The 20,906-nt window shown below is 37.1% G+C and overlaps 1 protein-coding gene across 3 annotated transcripts; it reads left to right on the top strand.

The window, feature by feature from the left end:
• The first annotated feature begins 6,968 nt into the window (after nt 1-6,968).
• LOC127621266 (double-strand-break repair protein rad21 homolog) lies at nt 6,969-19,730 on the top strand. Of its 3 annotated transcripts, none has more exons than XM_052094785.1 (14): nt 6,969-7,172; nt 7,508-7,704; nt 8,953-9,082; nt 9,189-9,288; nt 10,354-10,457; nt 10,541-10,645; nt 11,216-11,317; nt 12,694-12,819; nt 13,788-14,017; nt 14,148-14,244; nt 15,236-15,381; nt 16,717-16,809; nt 16,980-17,054; nt 19,267-19,730. In XM_052094785.1, exons 2-14 carry the CDS (start codon nt 7,561-7,563, stop codon nt 19,453-19,455), a joined length of 1,641 nt encoding a protein of 546 aa, XP_051950745.1. In that variant the 5' UTR covers nt 6,969-7,172; nt 7,508-7,560; the 3' UTR covers nt 19,456-19,730. The 3 variants fall into 3 exon arrangements, with proteins under 3 accessions (XP_051950745.1, XP_051950746.1, XP_051950747.1); XM_052094786.1 differs by having other exon boundaries at nt 7,547-7,704; XM_052094787.1 differs by lacking the exon at nt 10,541-10,645.
• The last annotated feature ends 1,176 nt before the right edge of the window (nt 19,731-20,906 follow it).

Consider the following 20,906-nt stretch of genomic DNA (forward strand, 5'->3'; position numbering starts at 1 on the left):
ATCCAATAAAAGTTTTCCCAAACCCATATTATTTCCAAAATCTTAAAAAGATAATCCCATTCTACCTTATCAAATGCCTTTTTGGTGTCAAGTGAGATGGCAGAAACTGCAGTCTGATCATTCATTATCATAATGTTTTTAGAAGAGCTGTGGCCCTGAATAAACCACACCTGATCTATATGTATAAGAGATGTCATAACTTTACTTTATCAATTAACCAAAATTTTTGACAATATTTTTACATCTAGCTGGATCAGGGAATTTACACTTTCTTGGGTCTTTGTCCTTTTTAAGAAACAGACTGATCCGGGCTTATGTCATGGTTGGCGGAAGCTTTCCATTCTTTAATGATTCTGTATAAACTTCTAACAAAAGTGGGGCCAGTTCTGTAGCATAACATCTAAAAAATTCAGTGGCAAAGCCATCTGGCCCTGGAGCCTTGTCTGTAGGCAAGGCCTTAATTACCTCGCCAAGCTCCACCAAGTTTATCTCAGAATTAAGAGATAAGAGTTGTCAGTTTAGGGAGTTCTAATGGTTCCACAAAGTTTCTAATATCTTCATAAATAGACAAAGACATGGAACTATAGAGATCAAGATATAATTATTTTAAAGCATTATTAATAGCAATGGCTGATTTAAATATTTCACCACCAGCTGATTTCACTGAGGGAATGGTAGAAAAAAACCTCTCTCTGCTTTATATATCTAGCCAAAACCTTCCCTGCTTTGTCCCCTGACTCAAAGTATGACTGTTTTGCCCTGAATATCCAAAACTCCATCTTCCATGACAAAATAGTATTATATCTATATTTCAATCGGCTCAATTCTCTGAGGCCATCAGACAACATTCGCCACTTAAGCTCTGCATCTGCACTTTTAATATTCCTTTCAAACTCTATGAGTTCTCGTTCTTTGGATTTTTTGATGAATGAGGCACACTGAATGATCCGACCCCTAAGAACTGCCTTAAGTGCCTCCCAAGCCACGTCCACAAAGGATACTGAGGACCAGTTGGTCTCCATATAAACATTGATTTCAGCCTTTAACATTTGTTGGAATTCAGGATTTAGCAAAATAATAAAAAAAAAGGATTTAGTTGCCACATATGTCCTCCATATGTGGCAACACCTCAAAATTCACCAGGGTGTGATCTGAGACTAAGATGTTTCCAACTGAGCAATCAACAACAGATGAAATGAGGGTCTCCAAATATCTGTAAGACCAAGATTTTTACTCATCCTGTGAAGCATCAGTGTTGCTCTAGGGGGCTTACACAATTTTGCTTCACTATGATCAAGGACTGAGTCCCTCAAATGATTAAAGTTTCCTCCAAATATTATATCATGAGGGGTGCTAGCGGCTTGCAAAATCCCTTCAATATCTATGAAAAAGTCAAAAATTGCCCCTGAATTTCTGCTAAAACAATAATAACTCTTCCTAATTTACTTTGAAAAGAAATTCAAATGTCTCAAACAGATTAGTGTAATTACTCCCCTGCACTTACTTGACCACCGCATATCTTCCCATATTTTTCAGCTTCCTGCGGGGAAAGATGTGTTTCTTGAAGAAACACTATATCATATTTCTTACGTTTAAGAAGATAAATAACTTTCCTTCTTTTTAGGGGGTACCACAATCCATTCACATTACACGTGGACAATCCATTTGACATTTTGACATATTCAAAAAATTTTGTTGTGTTTCAAAAATACAATTATAAAATGATACTCTGGGAGTGGTGATTACTGCTTTTGGAAAAGGTTAAAACAAATCAAGTTTTTTTTTTTTTTGCTTTTTATGATGACTTTATGTGCTTTTTGGACCTTCAAAGTTCTTGCCACCATTCACATGCATTGTATGGACCTACAGTGCTGAAATAATCCTCTAAACATCTTTTTGTGTTTTTGTTCAGCAGAAGAATGAAAGTCACACACATCTAAGATGGCATGAGGGTGAGTAAATGATGAGAGATTTTTCATTTTTGGGTGAACTATTCCTTTAAGTCCAACAATGTGCAAGTTCAAGCCATGATACTCCAGCTCTACAGATGCCAGACAGACCCAATTGTTTGCTGCCTCACAGCTACACAGTAAATGACAACACAGCGTATTAATTAACTTGCATAAACGACACTTATATTACAAACAGGAGGATATAAATTATATCTATAGTTTAAAAATAAATTCACCAAAGGACTATTCAAGGCCAGTGCCTTAAGATTAACGCGCTTTGATTTTGTCAACTGCGCGTGCGCGCACACGTTCACGTAGGTTTCCTTCATTACGGTTAAAAATTAAATATAAACGAGTAGGGGGAGGCTGCAGACCTGGAGCCGGCAGTTTTACGCCCCTGGCAGTTTTACGCTCCTGTTGTTCTTGATGTGTCCAGTAGGGGGAGACTACATTAGTATATGAGCCTAGTCCTATATCATAACAGACCTTATAGCATCAGACCTTTTAGAAGCGACACGAATTGAGGTATTTTAAATAATCTGCTAAATTTATTGTTGTTGATTGTATTGTAATGATGCAATATTTATAAACGATTAGCTAAGATTCGATATCAATTCAAAAGATGGGTCTATAATGTATTTCGAGAGACAATAAAAGTAGGCTACTTGACGGTCAAGGCTGATGTTCTGTCTGGCTCAAACTTGGCTAACCACATATAAGTTTAAAAGCTGACCCAGTCTTCTCTTTACCCGCTCTCACTCACTTTTAAAATTCATTTAATTTTTATTTTTATCTTGTTGTCTGTCGTTAGCTTGCGTGACATGGCATCTTCTGGTAAGACCCTGTTTACTCCTTGCATTTAAACATAGCCTACTCCACATGGTTTCTGGAGCAACATTAGAGTGGATATTGGAAATGTGTTAATTACAGTTTATGATGTGTACACAAACACATTTATAATAGGCATGTATGTATGTATGTATTTGTATGTATGCAAATCTCTCTAAGTAAAGAGTTGAACTGCACACTCACTCAAATATTTTGTCATATAATACATACATACGTCATGCATGATAAAACCCACATTAAAAACTTTGGTCCCATATGGTTTAAATGTAGATTTTGGTTTGAGTTGTTTCTTATAAATGAGATGATCTAATTATCTAATGTATATCATAATATACAGTTTTCTTAAAATAGCTTACTGATCTGGACTAAAATTTATGTGCACTTAATGTGTGTTTTATCATACTCTGTCTTTAGTTCTTTTTAACTTGTATCTCATAAAGGTGTGTGTGTTTGCTTTAGCTACTTAAGAAAATTAAAATCTCTCTCTCTCTCTCTCTAAACTTGTATAAACTATAAACACCCATCTCTTTTTTTCTCTCTCCAAATGAAAATTGTATTCTCTCTTCAGGTGAAGAAATAACTATACAGAGAGGTTGCAGCTTACCTGCGCTTAACAGATGCACCTCTTGCTGTTCACTATATCACTGTCCTTTCTGTACTTCTGCTTTTTTTAAGCCCTCAAAGAAAAGTAAAGTACAAACGCATCTTCAGCTTCACTTTTCGAGGGCAGTCGTCCATGAAGGTAGCATCATTTGTGATTTAAATTTTTTTCTAAAAATGTAATGAATGTTGATGTTAAATATATGCGTGATTGATGTTTTAGTATTACTCAGATAAAGCTATGTCAACATTGTAAGGCCATGTTGCATATAAGTTTAACAAATAAGTTGTGCTGTGTATTATTGTCTTTCTCTGAAACATTAAGCTAATCACATGAAGTAGGAATGCAAGAAAGGGAGTGATTTTTGTTTTCTTTTTCTTTCTTTTTTCTTTCAGATTATACAATCCACCGGTGTGGTCTAGGTTGTGTGTCACAATTACACTACCATTGTGTATATTGTTCCTCAATAAAAATCTGACGTGACCACTTTGTGGCCCACCTGAAAGGCTGTAAGAATGCCAGTACATCAACCACCATTCTTGATGTGCCTCCCCTGACTGCCAGTACATCAACCACCATTCCTGATGTGCCTCCCCTGACTGCCAGTACATCAACCACCATTCCTGATGTGGCTCCCCTGACTGCCAGTACATCAAACACCATTCTTGATGTGCCTCCCTTAACTGCCAGTACATCAAACACCATTCCTGATGTGCCTCCCCTGACTGCCAGTACATCAAACACCATTTCTGATGTGGCTCCCCTGACTGCAAGTAGGTCCTTCATAAAACCACAATTACGAAACAGCGTAGTTATTAAAACAAAATGCCCTCTTTGTCACATTACTATTCAAAAAATAAATTTAAGAAAACATCTAGAGAGGAAACACACAAAATCTAGGGACAACATTACATCAAGTCATCACCTGTATTCTGACTGCATAGACCGAGCTAACGGTGTCTATGCAGTCTAGAAACATTTTCTTTCTTCGAGTGTTCCGGTCCATGTTGTGTATAAAATCTGGAGAGCAGAGCACAATGTCAAATGTGAGTTGCCATCCTGTCAAGTGGACATGGACTTAGCCAGGAGGTGTGGACTAAGCCACTACAAATGCCATCACCTCAGGTCACTGGACTATTGTGGGTCCTTTGCTGATGGTCCTTCTCTTTCAGAAAGTACCCTGTCAGAAATGGTCAAGCTAAAATGGTTTGGCAGTGAAAGAAAGAGAGATTGCCTAGAAAGACAAAGCTTGGCCACCCAAGACAACAAACCCTTGTCTGTAGCAACAAAGGCGACAATGCCCTCTTTAAAGAGGTGCATTTCAGCATATGAGCTACATGCATCATATTATGCCCAACTTGGAAGAATAATGGTCACATATGATGTAAAGCAGAACTCCTGGCATTGTCCTTGTGCCAGGTCAAGAAGATCCTGTCTTCATAAATACATTGCAAAATGGCACCTGTTCCAGACTGAGCATCAGCTTTTCAGGACCGTCCAAAGCACAGATCAGACCAGTCCAGTTCATGAAAGTGTAGATGATGCAGGCCTACTGTACCCCCCCACAAAAGAGCTGGAATCTATGATTCAGTATGTCATGAACAACAAGACCATCCCTGCAGCTCTTCCCGAGAACCTGCGTCTGCCTTCATTTTCAAGCACATACCCAACCAGCCTCATTCCTGATGAGATGTTCTGCCATAGATATGCTGGAAATGTACATTTATCAGACCCTCTGCTCATCACATCAAAGGCCAAAATTCTTACAAATACAAGAATTATCCATGGTAAGTAATTTTGGTGCCAATAAGGATCTATAAAATACATACTGACATCAGTTCTGAATGTGTCCTAAATGGTATTGTAGTATGGCTTAATTTTCGAACATGGTATTTTTCAGACGTTGCCACCTACTCAAAATGTTGCCACCAATGTGGAATCCACTACAGGTATCAAGAGTGGAAAGATGGCCTGCACAATTTTAATGACAGTGTCATTCTTGACCTCCCTTTATGCCTACATCTTCGAAACATGCTACAGGTTAGGTTATCTTAAATAATTTACCATTACCTCTAGTAAAAGTAATGCTTTGCAAGGTTTTTCAAGAAGTGGATAGAAGTTATTGTTTGTGTTATCTTAAATTATAGGCCCACACCGCTGTCGGGAGAGTGGTTCAGTGTCTGGAGGTCACCATAGGGGAACAGTTTCCTCCAGCCAAAACAGTGCTCCATGCTTATCTCCATTTTGAGGCACTCACAAGTCATGAGTACGAATACTCTTGTGTGACATGTGGGGATCATCCACCCATTGTAATCATGGATCTCCACAGAAAAGGAGCATTCAACATGTCATGTATGTGTGTTGGCATAGACCATATTGATATTCTGTGCTTTGAGCAAATAATACATTCTGGGTGAATTGACCCTGCTGGTGCATATTTAGCCAATATACATATATACCTAATGTTTTCCATTATACAGGTCGTCTTATTAATGTTTGCTTTCTGTATGTTGTTAGTGAGTGACATCAAACCACCACCAAAGGATTTCAATGGACACATGGATATGGACGACTTTTGGGATAAACTGACCCTGCAAATGATTGGTCGTGGCTTTGTATAAAGTAATTATCTTGCTTTTATGTGCCTCTTCTTAATATTTGGTGTGCTATTTACAATCTTTTTTTGAACATTTTGCTTTTTCTGTTGTTATTTAAGAACAGAGTGACAATCCCTTCACTGTCCACCCCAATTACCACCTTTGGGCACCATGGATTAGAAGAAATACACGCAAGTCCAGTCAGTGCCTCAACACAGAGTATATTTTTAATCAATGAGCGGGATCACTTTGACATGAGGATAAAAAAACAACTTAAGAAGAGTGGCAAGACATAGGAGTCAACTTCAGGAGTCATCCTATACATGGTGTAAATAAATAACCTTTTTTTGTGAACAACAATATTGTCTCTTTCTTTTAAATGGCCCTTGGAATTTTAGAAAAGGGTTAAATTGTGTTTGTCTTCATTAAATGCTATGTAGGACACTGTTCTGTAGCTGTATGATGACCAATTGTGAATAGTACAGCAGATATTTCATTGAGGATCCATATGATTACATGGTACTGTATGTCTAATGGGCTATATGGTTAATACCTAAATGTAACTTTATATAAATTCACAACAGCATATATCAGTCAGTCTCCTGTATATAAAAACAGTTTAAAAACAATTAATTCTACAGTAGGTCATATATCATTACTTTGTCCATCTGATCCAACTATGTGTATTAATATTTTTTAAATTTAAACAAATAGTTTTCTGTGCTGAGTGAAAAGAGAAGCCTAACTGAACATCTGGATGTTTTAATCCATAGTGCAGATAATTCCACTGTCTATAACGTTTATTTAAATGAACAAATACCTAAAAATTAGTAAAAGTCTATAGACTGGACGGTTATTAATGTGTTAGTTTCCAGCGTCGATTTAATTGTGTTATTTCGCCGTATATCCTTCTCCCCCTACTGGACGCATCCGGAACAACAGGGGCGTAAAACTGCCGGCTCCAGGTCTGCAGCCTCTCCATATAGGAGTAAACACAGGTACGAGACTAAACTAACTAAACGAAAACTTGTCGGTAGTACATTTAACAACCCGTAACGTTACATAAACGTGTAAATTAAGACAAGCTTTTTCCACGGTGAGCAAGATCTGTAGAGGGCGGGAAAATTAAGTCAATGTCGCCGGAACTGTGAGGAATAACAAATACATTAGCAAGTAAGAGCTGTTTCTGTCTTTTATTCATTACGCGGGTTTTTTTTTTTTAAAACAAGGCAGTTGCTCTTAATATATAATTTGTTTTAGAAGGATACATTTACTGACGAGGAATGTATGATAATTTCTACATAAACGGTGGTTTGGTTAGTCTTACGCAATTCGAAGGCTGATTCTCAAAACTTAGTGAGCTGTCTACCTAGACAGTTTGGCAGCTTGCTAAGTATTGAGACATCGTCAGTAATGTAAACAATCGCTTTAATGTGGAGTGACAACCTAAAATATAACATGTAAAGCAGTGCTCGCTGATAAAGTTCAATTAGTTATTCGTTTGACAGTTTGACAACGTGTATTTTCTGCATCTTCACCAACTGAAGACACTCACATCACGATGTTTTATGCACAACTCTTCACATCCAAACGAGGGACTCTGGCCAAGATCTGGCTAGCAGCCCACTGGGAGAAGAAAATTACCAAAGCACATGTGTTTGAATGTGACCTTGAGACCACCGTCAAGGAAATATTATCCCCCCAGGTAAATTACATGAAATGGTTAGTGCTCTGTGTTTCTCTATACACTGGTGGCCAAAAGTTTGGAATAATGCACAGATTTTGCTGTTTCGGAAGGAAATAGGTACTTTAATTCACCAAAGTGGCATTCAACTGATCACAAAGCATAGGCAGGACATTACTGATGTAAAAAAAAAAAAAACGGCACCATCACAATTTGAATAAAGTCATTTTTGATCAAATCTAGACAGACCCTATTTCCAGCAGCCATCACTCCAACAACTTATCCTTGAGTAATCATCTAGAAATTCATCAGTCAATCATTGTTTTGAGGAATAAAGGCTATACAATGCTTGAAATTGGCCAAAAAAACTGAAGATTTCAGACAAAGGTGTACACTACAAGGACAACTGGCTCTAACAAGGACAGAAAGAGATGTGGAAGGCCAGATGTTCAACTAAAGAAGCGGATATGTACATCAGAGTCTCTAGTTAGAGAAATAGATGCCTCACATGTGCTCAGCTGACAGCTTCATTGAATTCTACCCGCTCAACACCAGTTTCATGTACAACAGTAAAGAGAAGACTCAGGGGTGCAGACCTTATGGGAAGAATTGCAAAGAAAAAGCCACTTTTGAAACAGAAACCAAAAAGAAAAGGTTAGAGTGGGCAAAGAAACACAGATATTGGACAACAGATAATTGGAAAAGAGTGTTATGGAAAATTTAGATTTTGTGGGATCAGCTAGACCGTAAGGTGCATGAGAAGTGCCCAACAAGGGCTACAGGAAGTGTGGGGTGAAATGTAACCTGAGTATCTGGACAAACTGACAGCTAGAATGCAATGGATCTGCAAAGCTGTCATTGCTGCATGTGGAGGTTTTTTGATGAGAACCCTTTTAAGTAGTTTATTTATTATTTATTTTATCTTTTCAAATTGTTGTAATGGTAATTTTTCACATTAATAATGTACTGACTATACATTGTGTGTAAATTGAATGCCAAAGTGAATGCCACTTTGGTGAATTAAAGTACCAATTTCTTTCTGTAAGAGCAAAATCTGTATATTATTCCAAACTTTTGGCCACCAGTGTATACTGTGTATTTACTGTCCTATAACCATTAGCAATATGGTGTGAAGATGTTTGAAAAATAATGTTAAAAAGAGAGGGAGAAGTATTTATAAAAATCAAGAGCACGCTATATCTTTATCATACATTTATTATTTTGTATATTTTCTTCCTCTCTGTGTGATCCACCTCCATGATTCTTCAGATTAAAATTGGTCTGCGGACTTCAGGTCACCTCCTTTTAGGCGTTGTCCGGATGTACTATCGGAAAATCAGATACCTTCTAGCAGACTGCAGTGATGCATTGGTCAAAATTAAAGTTGCTTTCCGGCCAGGTGAACACAAAACTTCATACATATTATCTCTGATATAACATTTAACAGTGAAATTGGAAAAGATCAGTGTCTGATATTATTATTGTTATAATTATTTTAACCACAGGAGAGACAGATCTGCCTGAGGATGCTTTGGAGGCAACGTTTAAAGCCATCACTCTACAAGAGGACTTCACTGACTTTGACTCTCAGTTGCCTGATCTCAAGTAGGCCTAACGGGTCTCATTCACTAACAGTGTGTAGGCACATATTTGTGTGAAAAAACTGTGTGCTACCATTTTCACACAGAAATCATTGACTTATCCTAAATTTATAGGATGTATTCTACCTTTAGGATAAAACTTGGAAATAACAAAAAACAATTGTAAGAATTACAGACTCATAGGGCTTTAACCTTGTGCGACCCCGCATCTACTTTGTTGCCAAAATAGAAAAAAACATTGTAACATAAAAGTCAAATCAAGTCAAATTATTTATTTGTATAGTTTTTTTGTGCTTTTCCAAATACAAAATGTTTCCAATGTTCCAAAGCAGCTTTACAGAAAATCAGCTGTAATGTCTGTAACGTCTCTAAAACATGAATAACCAACTCTCCTGTAAACATAATAAACAATTTGATGAAAAACTTTCTATAGCTTGATATTATTTGAAATTTCACAACTAAGCCTGCTGTCCACAAATGTGGGCATCAGTTTTTAGGAACACTATTTGTTCTAGAAAAAAAAAAATTTTTTTTGCATGTTTATTAGGTGTTTATTAAGTGTTTAGTGTTTTAGTATTTAGTTAGAAATAAAAAAGGTACAAGTATTTTTACTTGTGCTGTTATTTTTAGATATTGAATAACTAAGTGACCCTACAAAAATCGTGCATAAAAATGCAAATGTAATGTTTCAGTTTGTTTTAAGAACGACACACTTGGTTTTACTCGGAAGATCGAAGGTGTGTGCATTTTTAGAGAGCATAAGGATTTGATTGCGGAGAGCGACGAATGGCCTACAGGTGAGGTTGTGTGGAAAGCCCTTAAATGGAGATCGTTTGGGTGTGTTTATGCAAATTACTAACTGTGGACATGCTCCCTGCTTAGACAATCTAGACTCAACATTAGAGCAAATATAAGAACAAAATTATTTGTACACCTACCTGTCAAAATGATGTGAATGAGACCCATTGTTTTATCAACACCACTCATCAAAGCTCCTGAGATAATTTTTTTCTTTTTCAGATATAGTGTTTTGTTTTGACTTATTTGGCAAGTTATGTCTCTCATTCAGCACCATTGATGTGGTAGACCACTTCTCTTTGAATCAGTGTCGTACAGAAGATATCACTCTAAGAGAGAACTTGGGGAACAGCTTTCTCACTTTGGATGGCATAGGTAATCGCTTTGAAGCATGAACAAAACCAGATTTTTACATCAACTGTACAAAAATATGCATGTCTGCATTTGTGTTTTCACAGGTGAGGAAAACCAGTCTTACCAGGGACTGTTTGATCAGAGTTTCCAAACTTTCAGTGTCCATGGTGACTGCTTTGGTGATGAGGAAATGGCCGTTGACCTCATTGGTACAGTTATACATCCGCTCATGATAAAGTGTATTTTTCCAATTCCAATGCGCTCTTAAATTCTCGTGGTGGCGCAGTGACTGGCCTCAGTCTGGGTGGTGGAGGACATATCTATGTTACATAGTGACATAACTCACCATGCGCCCCACCAAGAGCAAGAACCACACATTATAGCAACCACAAGGAGGTTACTCCATGTGACTCTACCCTCCCTAGCAACCAGGCATATTTGGTTGCTTGGGAGACCTGACTGGAATCACTCAGCACACCCAGGATTCAAACTCGTGACTCCAGGGGTGGTAGTCAGTGTCTTTACTGGCTGAGCTACCCAGGCCCCCGATAAAGTGTATTTTTAATGTTTAAGCTTGAGTGACAAAATATGCATATTCTTAAATATATTCTCATACAGACTTGTGTGAACGGGGATATTTGCATTGTCATAAATCCATGGCAATGGCATATGTGTATCTGATCAAACACATTTGCCAAATAATTTTTGCCGCCAAAAATTGTTCAGGTCTTAATCACCATCACCCCTAATGGTGTCTATTTTCATTTTCTTCCCCCTAGATTTTATAGCAAATGAGAGTAAGGATACTCTGGTGACAGATTTCTATGAGAACACTCCTAAAGAATTACCAGCTACACCTCCAACCTCTATCAGTGTCATAGGTAATGGTGTTACATTTTTATTTACATATTTACACATTTATGAAAGATAGGCAATGGCCATGTTGTTGAGTCATTGAAATTCATGGTTTATTCATTTTAGAATTCATTTTCATACAATGCAGTAGTTGCAAATGTAATTTTTAGTAGTTAAAAAAAAAAAGTGTATAGAAACATCCAGAAATGTTTTCAGTCTGGAACATACAGCATTCACCCAAAAATGAAAATTCTCTCATCATTTACCGGTACTCACCCTCATGCCATCCCAGATGTGTATGACTTTCTTTTTTTTGCTGAACACTAAGAATATCTCAGCTCTGTAGGGCCATACAATGCAAGTGAACGATGACCAGAACTTTGATGGTCCAAAAAGTATACACTGACCACAACAATAAAACCTCCTGCCTAATATTGTGTAGGTCCCACTCATGCCGCCAAAACAGCGCCAACCCGCATCTCAGAATAGCATTCTTCTCACCACAATTGTACAGAGCGGTTATCTAGTTACTGTAGACTTTGTCAGTTTGATCCAGTCTGGCCATTCTCCATTGATCTCTCTCATCAACAAGGCATTTCTGTCCACAGAACCACCGCTCACTGGTTGTTTTTTGTTTTTGGCACCATTCCGTGTGAATTCTAGAGACTGTTGTGTGTGAAAGTCTCAAACAACCCATCTGGCACCAACAATCGTCAATGCGATTATTTAATTAGCTAATCACATGGCTGCAGTACACAAAATCATGCAGATACGGGTCAGGCTCTTCAGATAAGGTTCACATCAACCATCAGAAAAAGGAAAAATGTGATCTCAGTGATTTGGACCATGGCATGATTGTTGGTGCCATAAGTGCTGGTTTGGTACCCATTCACTTTCATTGAAAGGACCTACGGAGATATTCTTCTAAAAAATGTTGTTCGTATTCAGCAGAAGAAAAGAAAGTCATTAAAATCTGGGATGGTATAATGATGAGTAAATAATGAGTGAATTTTCACTTTTGAGTGAACTATCTAATCTAATAACTAGTAAACATGGCATTAAAAATGTAGTTTATTAATACTACCAAGAACTGCAGTGGCCCAACAATTTGTAAAATTATTAACATAACATACTGTAGATTGAAAATGGAAATTTTAAATTTAATTCAGCTTTTATTGGCTGAAATACTTTTAGGTTTGTATTTTAATAAGCTACTCTCTGTACATGCAGAATGAGCTTCATACATTTCCTACAAAGATAAATGATTGAAATCTGGTGGATATTGGATATGTATATTTATTAACGTTAACCCTTTTACTGTATCTATAATGTTTTAAGCTTTGCCCTTCCTATTGAACATTAAACATTACCATTATTTACCATATGTGTCATTCTTTCAAAGAACCAGAGTCTGTGATACCCGAGCTTTCCTGTTCAGACACTCAAATGAACAGCCCATCCTTCACTGATAAGACTTTTCTGGTTAATGCAGAGGAAGGCTTCACTCTTGCACCCGTTGCTGTCACACGTGAGTGTTAACTGCTGTGGCGAAGAATATCAGCAGAGGTTTTCACATTTGTTTAAAATCAGTGCACATTTTTACTGCTGGAATTTTAATGCTTGTGTTTCAAATTGTCTCGTGAAGCCACATGAGGGCACTGTTTATTTGGATTTGTTCAAATTAAATACTAAACCAAATGGCATACTACCATACTACTCTAATAATATCTTGGCAGTTTGCAGTATGTATACTGTGCACAATATGCAGATTTTCTGTATACAAGGAATACCTAGATAGTCTACTACACTTGCACTTCTAAATGTGCCGTACATTTACAACCAGAACTATTCCTCATGCCAAAGTCCAATGTCTCTGATGCATAGTTTTTAATAAAAATAGATTTTTAAAACCTTATAGGTTTTTAAACTTTACACTATTCCTATATTTCAACCTGACTTTTCTTTTTCATGAAAATAGCCATTGAAGCTGGCTTGGCATTAAATCACAAACAAACAACCAGAGATCACTGCATGGAATATGTATTCTACAATGCAATTCCAAATTGAGGAATGAAGCGGAAGCGTTATCAGCTGATTTTTAACATATTCTTCATGAATAGTTAATTGATTGGTCTGCCAAAAGTTAAGGCATTTGTAGATACACTTGGATTAAAAAAAAGCAAAATACTTATTATTTTTATATTATACTGTATTTATTTCCAAAAAAATAACAGGGATGCCCTGTTTTTTGAACATGCAATACAGTGAGGACTAGTGGCAGTAATGTAGCATACTGATATTTCAAACATATATCCTTGCATACTCCACACTGTTTTACATTATTAAAAAAAATGTAATAAATAGTTGGGAGTATATATTATGTAGTAATCAGCATTACACTGTATTAGATACCAAAAATAGCTATGGTCACATTGATCTGCTACCACTGGGAATTTTAAAAGATGAGACCATTGGAATGTTGTGTTTACATCACAGCAACTTTAACAAGGAATAGAGGAAAGAGGAAGCGGAAGCTGGTGGTTGATCTGTCAAAGGAACTTACTAATGATGACATCAGGGACCAACTGGCTGAGTACTCTGACCTTTTGACCTCATTGGAGATAGCCCCGCCTACACGGCAGCTCATGGAGTGGAGAGAAAATGGTGGGGTCAAGCAACTGATCTCTCGTTTCGAACTTCAACCCATACACTCTGTCTTAAAGCAGGTATTGCACAGCCACATCTTTCAGCTTCTGAAATGGCTGCAGAGCTCGACTGAAGTCCACAGCTATCATTAGACTGTCAGTGTGCAATTACAGCAGTGCATCATGGGAAAACATTCTCACTCTCCTCTAGCTGTTCCCTCGTGACTTGTCACCTAAGAGAAAGGGATTGGTTGGAGGAGCAATAGAGCAGACTGACCCCGAAGAGATGAGAGAACAAAGCAGAGAGGGTAAGATAGATTCACATAACGCAGCCAATTAAATCACGTTAAAAAGATAGTTCACCCAACAATGAAAATTCTCTCATCATTTACTCACCCTTATGCCATTCCAGATGTGTATGACTTTCCTCTGCTGTACACAAACTAAGATTTTTAGAAGAATATCTCTGCTCTGTAGGTCCACACAATGCAAGTGAATAGTCAACAGAAATTTGAAGGCCAAAAAGCACATAAAGGCAGCATAAAAGTAATCCAGATGACTCAAGTAGTTTGATCCATGTCAATCCATTGATCTGTTTCTCACACACATCATTTCATATCGTTTGAGAAGACATGGATTAAACCACTGGAGTTATATAGATTACTTTTATGCTGCCTTTATGTGCTTTTGGAACCCATTCACTTGCATTGTATGGACCTACAGAGCTGAGAGGTTCTTCTAAAATTATTTGTTAGTTAATTCTTTGAAAGTGCATCTGGAATCTGGAATGGCTTGAGTAAATGATAAGAGAATTTTCTTTTTTGGGTGAACCATTCTTTGAAAAAATATTGTTATAATGTACTCACTCTCATGTTGCATGAAACGTTTTTTTTTTCCCCCAATTGGAACATAATGTGAGTTAATTAGTAAAATGTTCACACTACTATAAAAAATTCTCCATACCACTTGTGCAATATATTCCAAGTCTTCTGAAGACATACAGTATGATAGCTTTGTGTAAAAAATTCTGAACTACTGGAATAAAAATCCCTATTTTTGGGCCCTGATCGTTTTGGTGCCAGGAGAGCTGGGACAAAAGGTTTTCAGGGAATTTCAGTTTTTCAATGAATAATGACTTTACATTCAGCCTAAACGTTCTGTTAAAAATAACATCCATGAAAAAAATCATACATCTTTTGATAGTCATGATGGTGAGTAAATAAAACATTAAAGTGCTACCCTGGTGCTAATGCTATAATCTGATTGGTGTGTTTTCTGATGTGTCTGTACCTGTTGCAGACAGAGAGAGCACTGCTCAACCAGTGCTGGGTGACTGGAGTTTACTGCATGAGTCTGTGGCTCTAGATAAAGCAGTAGATGCAAACACTTCTGTAGAACCTTCTTTCACTCATACAGAACCTCCACCTCCCTGGAACGCCACAAGTGTAAAAACTACATCTACACTTAAAGGAATAGTTCACCCAAAAATTATAATTCATCATTTACTCACCTGTATGCCATCTCAAACTCATGACTGTCTTTCTGTGGCACACAAATAAATATATTTTAATGTAGATTTGAAGTGTTGATATCCATACAATTCAAGTCAATGGGGTCCAACACTTTTGTGTTTCAAAAAGGAAATAAAGTTAGTCCACATGACTCGAGTGGTTTAATCCATGTCTTCTGATGCGATACGATTGGTTTTGGGTGAGAACTGACCAAAATGTAACTCCTTTTTGACCATAAAAGCCATCTTTAGTCTCCTTGGCACAATCATTATTTGAAGGTCGATTACACTTCTTTAGACTCTGCGCACGGATTTCCAAAAGGTAGGATGGAAGGGGACGAGTCATTCATAGTTATAAGTAAATCATTACCTGATTTGTTAGGGTAAGTTTTAGGGGTAGGGTTTGGGTTGTGTTATAGTTGCTCTGACCAATCAGGTAGCAAATCCTTAAAGAATATTATTGAATTATCCAATAAGATATTGCTTTCCTCATAAATATAATTTACTTTTACCCTGCCACCCTACGTTTTAGAAATTCACACTCTGTGTATGCATCTAGTGCTAGTTAGTGTAATCGAGCTTCAAATCATGGTTGTGCCAAGAAGACTGCTTATGGTATCACTTTAGAAGACTTGGAATAAACCACTGAAGTCGTATGGATTACCTTTAGCTTCCTTTATGTCTTTTTTGAAGCTTGAAAGTTTAAGAACCAATTACCTTGCATTGTATGGATTGTACGACACATCATATCTCCACAGAGGAAAGAAACATAACAATTTCATGACAATTACTATTGAGCCACAAATCGTCTGCTGTAAACAATTTTCCTCGTATTCTTCATAACCTTTGTGAAGACTATGATAATTATGTGCAATAAAAGGTTGTAGTTATTTTGCCTGATTTAATTGCTGAATGTCTTGTTGGTGGTCACCTTATTGAAGGACTGCTTTAATATCCATATATCGCTAAGAAACGCATCTGTGATTGACATCAGGGTGATATGACTCTAAACCAGCTTGATTACACTGGGCTTCCTACAGACCAACTAGTTAGTTGTTGAGACAACCCTCTGACTGGTCATGTTTGGAAATGTGTAGTTTGCACAACCCGACCATTGTGACTCATCCCTAGTTTGGAGCAACATGATGATGACAGAATTAAATTTTTGGGTAAACTATCCCATGAAACATTAATTTAAGATGTCATTAGATGCACAGTTCTTCTCTGTTGTTCTTTATTTTTTAAAAAACTGTTTTTCTCTCTGCCACAGGAGGAGAGTAGGCTGGAGTTGTCCTATCCAGAGCCTCTCTCTGAGGACTCCATGCTGGTTCATCCATCTGTAGGGACGAGGGAAACCCCAGTGGTGACACAAACGCAAACACCGATAGTGCTACACACTCAACCCTTTAACCACCTCCTTTCATTGATCATTTGCTGAAAAAGATATCAAATTGACCCTTTTTTGTATCCTATTTATGGCCAGTGCCATGAGGCAGTCATCACCCTTCCCCTTTCATCCTTGTGTCTATGCAGTCTGTTCTGAACAGTCAGGACATGGAGGACAGGAGAATGACCTGTCGGGCACACAAACTCCTCCAGGCCCTCAAAGTAAGAAGTAATGAAATGCCTGCCAGAGGCATCTCTGCCCTGTTCCCAGTGTTGATGCTGATCAGGACTGGCATGTGGAGCAGCTGTGAATAGGGAATTAAGAACGGGAGATTAAGAGAGAGAAACAATTTATGTGTGTTTGCAGATCAGAACAGCAGGCTAAAGGACACAAACCGCATTGACACATCCCACACCATCTTATACATTTGACTCAATAGTTAAATACAATAAAACACAATAGGGATTGCATGATTACTCATTTTTCAGAAGTCGTCCATAAAAGTTGTCGACTAGTTGGCAGGTCAATGTTTACCATGTATAAATGAGTAAACGTATGCCATGCAGATGCTATTTCAGATAACCCGGCCCCTAAACAATGCATAAAAACTGTGATTGATCGCTTTTCATGTCAGTCAAGCAGACTTGATTTACTTTAGCATAAAATTTACTTTATCAATTTATTATAAATTTACAATCACAATTATATAAAATAACAGAACAATTACAGTTGAAGTCAGAAGTTTACATAAACCTTAGCCGAATACATTTAACATTTTCTATCAGATTGAAGTCAGGGCTTTGTGATGGCCACTCAAATAACTTTGTTGTCCTTAAGCCATTTTGTCACAAATTTGGAGGTATGCTTGGGATAATTGTCCATTTTGAAGACCCATTTGCGACCAAGCTTTTACTTCCTGGCTGAAGTCTTGAGATGTTGCTTCAATATATCCATATAATTTTCCTTCCTCATGATGCCATTTATTTTGTGAAGTGCTCCAGTCCCTCCTGCAGCAAATCACCCCCACAACATGATGCTGCCACCCCATGCTTCACTGTCGGGATGGTGTTCTTCGGCTTGCAAGCCTCACTCTTTTTCCTCCAAACATAATGATGATCATTATGGCCAAACAGTTACATTTTTGTTTCATCAGACCAGAGGACATTTCTCCAAAAAGTAAGATATTTGTCCCCAAGTACACTTGCAAACTGTAGTCTGGCTTTTTTATGGTGGTTTTGGAGCAGTGGATTCTTCCTTGTTGGGCAGCTTTTTAGGTTATGTCGATAAAGGACTCGTTTTACTGTGGATATAGATACTTGTCTGCCTGTTTCCTCCAGCATCTTCACAAGGTCCTTTGCTGTTGATCTGGGATTGATTTGCACTTTTTGCACCAAACTACGTTCATCTCTAGGAGACAGAATGTGTCTCCTTCCTGAGCGGTATGATGGCCGCATGGTGTATATACTTATACGTACTATTGTTTGTACAGATGAACGTGGTACTTTCAGGTGTTTGGAAATTGCTCCCAAGGATGAACCAGACATGTGGAGGCCAATAATTTTTTTTCTGAGTTCTTGGCTGATTTGTTTTGATTTTCCCATTATGTCAAGCAAAGAGACAGTAAGTTTGAAGGTAGGCCTTAAAATACATCCACAGGTACACCTCCAACTGACGCCAATTAGCCTATCAGAAGCTAATTGGCTAATTGCCTAAATGCTTGGCATAATTTTCTGGAATTTTCCAAGCTGCTTAAAGGCACAGTTAACTTGTGTATGTAAACTTCTGACCCACTGGAATTGTGATATAGTCAATTAAAAGTGAAACAATCTGTAAAGGTATCAATGGAAAGGAGGAGGCGAGAACCGGCTTGACGATATAAATAATGGTTTAATGATAAACTTAAAAGAAGACACAAACACACATATGACGGACATGTCCGTAAACGATCTCTCTCTCCCGCAGGATCCTCTGCAGTCGACCTTTATTCCTCACGGTGGCTTAATTAGCCTAATACGGGACCGGGTGTGTAGGATCACGACCCGGCTCCGCCCTCCACCCTGCCACACAATCATTCTGTAAACAATTGTTGGAAAAATTACTCGTATCATGCACAAAGTAGATGTTCTAACAACGATTCTACAAAACTATAGTTTGCAAATATGAAATCTGTGGAGTGGTTAAAAAATTTGTTTAATGACTTCAACATAAGTGTATGTAAATTCTGACTTCAAATGTATGTGCTGTAAAAGTTCCTTTAAAAAAAGTTTACCCTTCTTAAAGTCATTGAAAAATGTTCAGTCTGAATAAGGACAAAAACATATGTGTTAGAGGGAATATGAAAGTTAGCATACGTTTAGGAGTTGCAGTGCCTAAAGCTGTTTGTTTTGTGTGTACTCATATATGCATGAATTATAATTTTTTTGTTCCCATTAGAGCCAAGACAGCTCGCCCAGAGCCACGTTCAGTCTTCAAGCTATGTGTGAGGGAAACACTCGTTCCTATGTAGCAGCTTTATTCTTCTGCCTGCTGGTGTTAAGGAAACAACAAGCCCTCAACCTGCACCAGAGCACTCCTTACAGTGACATCATTGCCACACCTGGGCCTCTCTTCCACTCCTTCTAGGACAGGCCACCTCTGACTGACCTTTAGTAACCACAAACTAACAGAGGGAAAATGTTTTGCGACATTTACAATGTCTCATCACATGATTGAATGAACATTTTTGCATGTTCTTGGTTCAAAGCACAGTGCTGCCGTGTTGATGGTTTTCTGGTGAAATAAATTATTTATATTTTTGTAATCCGTCGCCATACAGACCAGCTAAAAATTATTAACTTAAATCCAGACTAGTTCAGATGTAGTAATTTGTAGTAGTAATCACCTGGAGTGTTTTTTATGTGGATCTGTATATTGTTATAGTGTTTTTGAAAGAAAAGATAATATACTGTGTGTATATATATATATATATATATATATATATATATATATATATATATATATATATATATATATATATATATGTATTCAAATCTTATTTCGAATGGTACAGAGGTACAGCAGAGCAGTATGCAGTGCTGTATTTCTGTGTGTATATCGATTATATAATCATTAATATGTTTGTTTCAGTTTAGCCAATTGATGAGCAAAATAAATCCTGCCAGTAAATTTTGTCCATAGTCCAAAATTGAATTGGCATGGACTGAAACTCATGTTTACAAAGTTTTAAAAGTAATTTGAAAAAACAGTTTTATGTGTTTTCTCCATTTGTTCATGTTATGTGATGTTACACAAGTTGTGATTATTTACTTTAAAGTAAATATATAGAATTAAAATGATTGCAAATCTCTTAATTTTTTCACAATATTACAGTTCATATTTAAATACGTTAAATTAAAAAAAAGGGTTATAATTTAATTTATTTTCAAATCAACCAATTCACATTACTATAAATCTCATTCATTTGATATCGGATCTCACCACGGAAATAAAAGCAAAAGGGGAAATTCTGACTTTATTTCTCACAATTGTGAGTTTATATTTCGCAATTATAAGGAATAAAGCTGCAATTGAAATTCAAACTGTGGAATTTTTATTGCAAGTTCATATCATGTAATTGTGGCCTTATATATAGTTAAGTATGTCTTGGTAGTGTTTGGTGCAGTTGTAGTCTATTGCTGAAATGCTAAAAACAAAATAGTCCTTAAAGGAATATTCCGGGTTCAATACAAGTTATGCTCAATCGACAGCGTTTGTGACAATATTGATTACCACAAAAATAAAATAAAACAAATCTGGGCTGCCGTGAGGCACTTACAATGGAAGAGAATGTGACCAATCTGTAAACGTTAAAATACTGTTTCAAATCATGAGACATGAACAACGTGTGTAAACTTTTTTTATTCGACTCGATTATATCCAATTTTACAACTTTGTTGCCATGATGATGTTATGTCAACAAACCCTAAAATGACAGAAAATATGATTTAAACAAATGTAAACCTAAAATAATATGAGTTTTAACAGATGAATTAATGTAAGTGTTTTTATCAAATTACAAGCGTCACGTTTCTGTA

Source organism: Xyrauchen texanus, chromosome 27 (genome assembly GCF_025860055.1).
Source record: "Xyrauchen texanus isolate HMW12.3.18 chromosome 27, RBS_HiC_50CHRs, whole genome shotgun sequence".
In the NCBI taxonomy this organism is placed as follows: Eukaryota; Metazoa; Chordata; class Actinopteri; order Cypriniformes; family Catostomidae; genus Xyrauchen; species Xyrauchen texanus.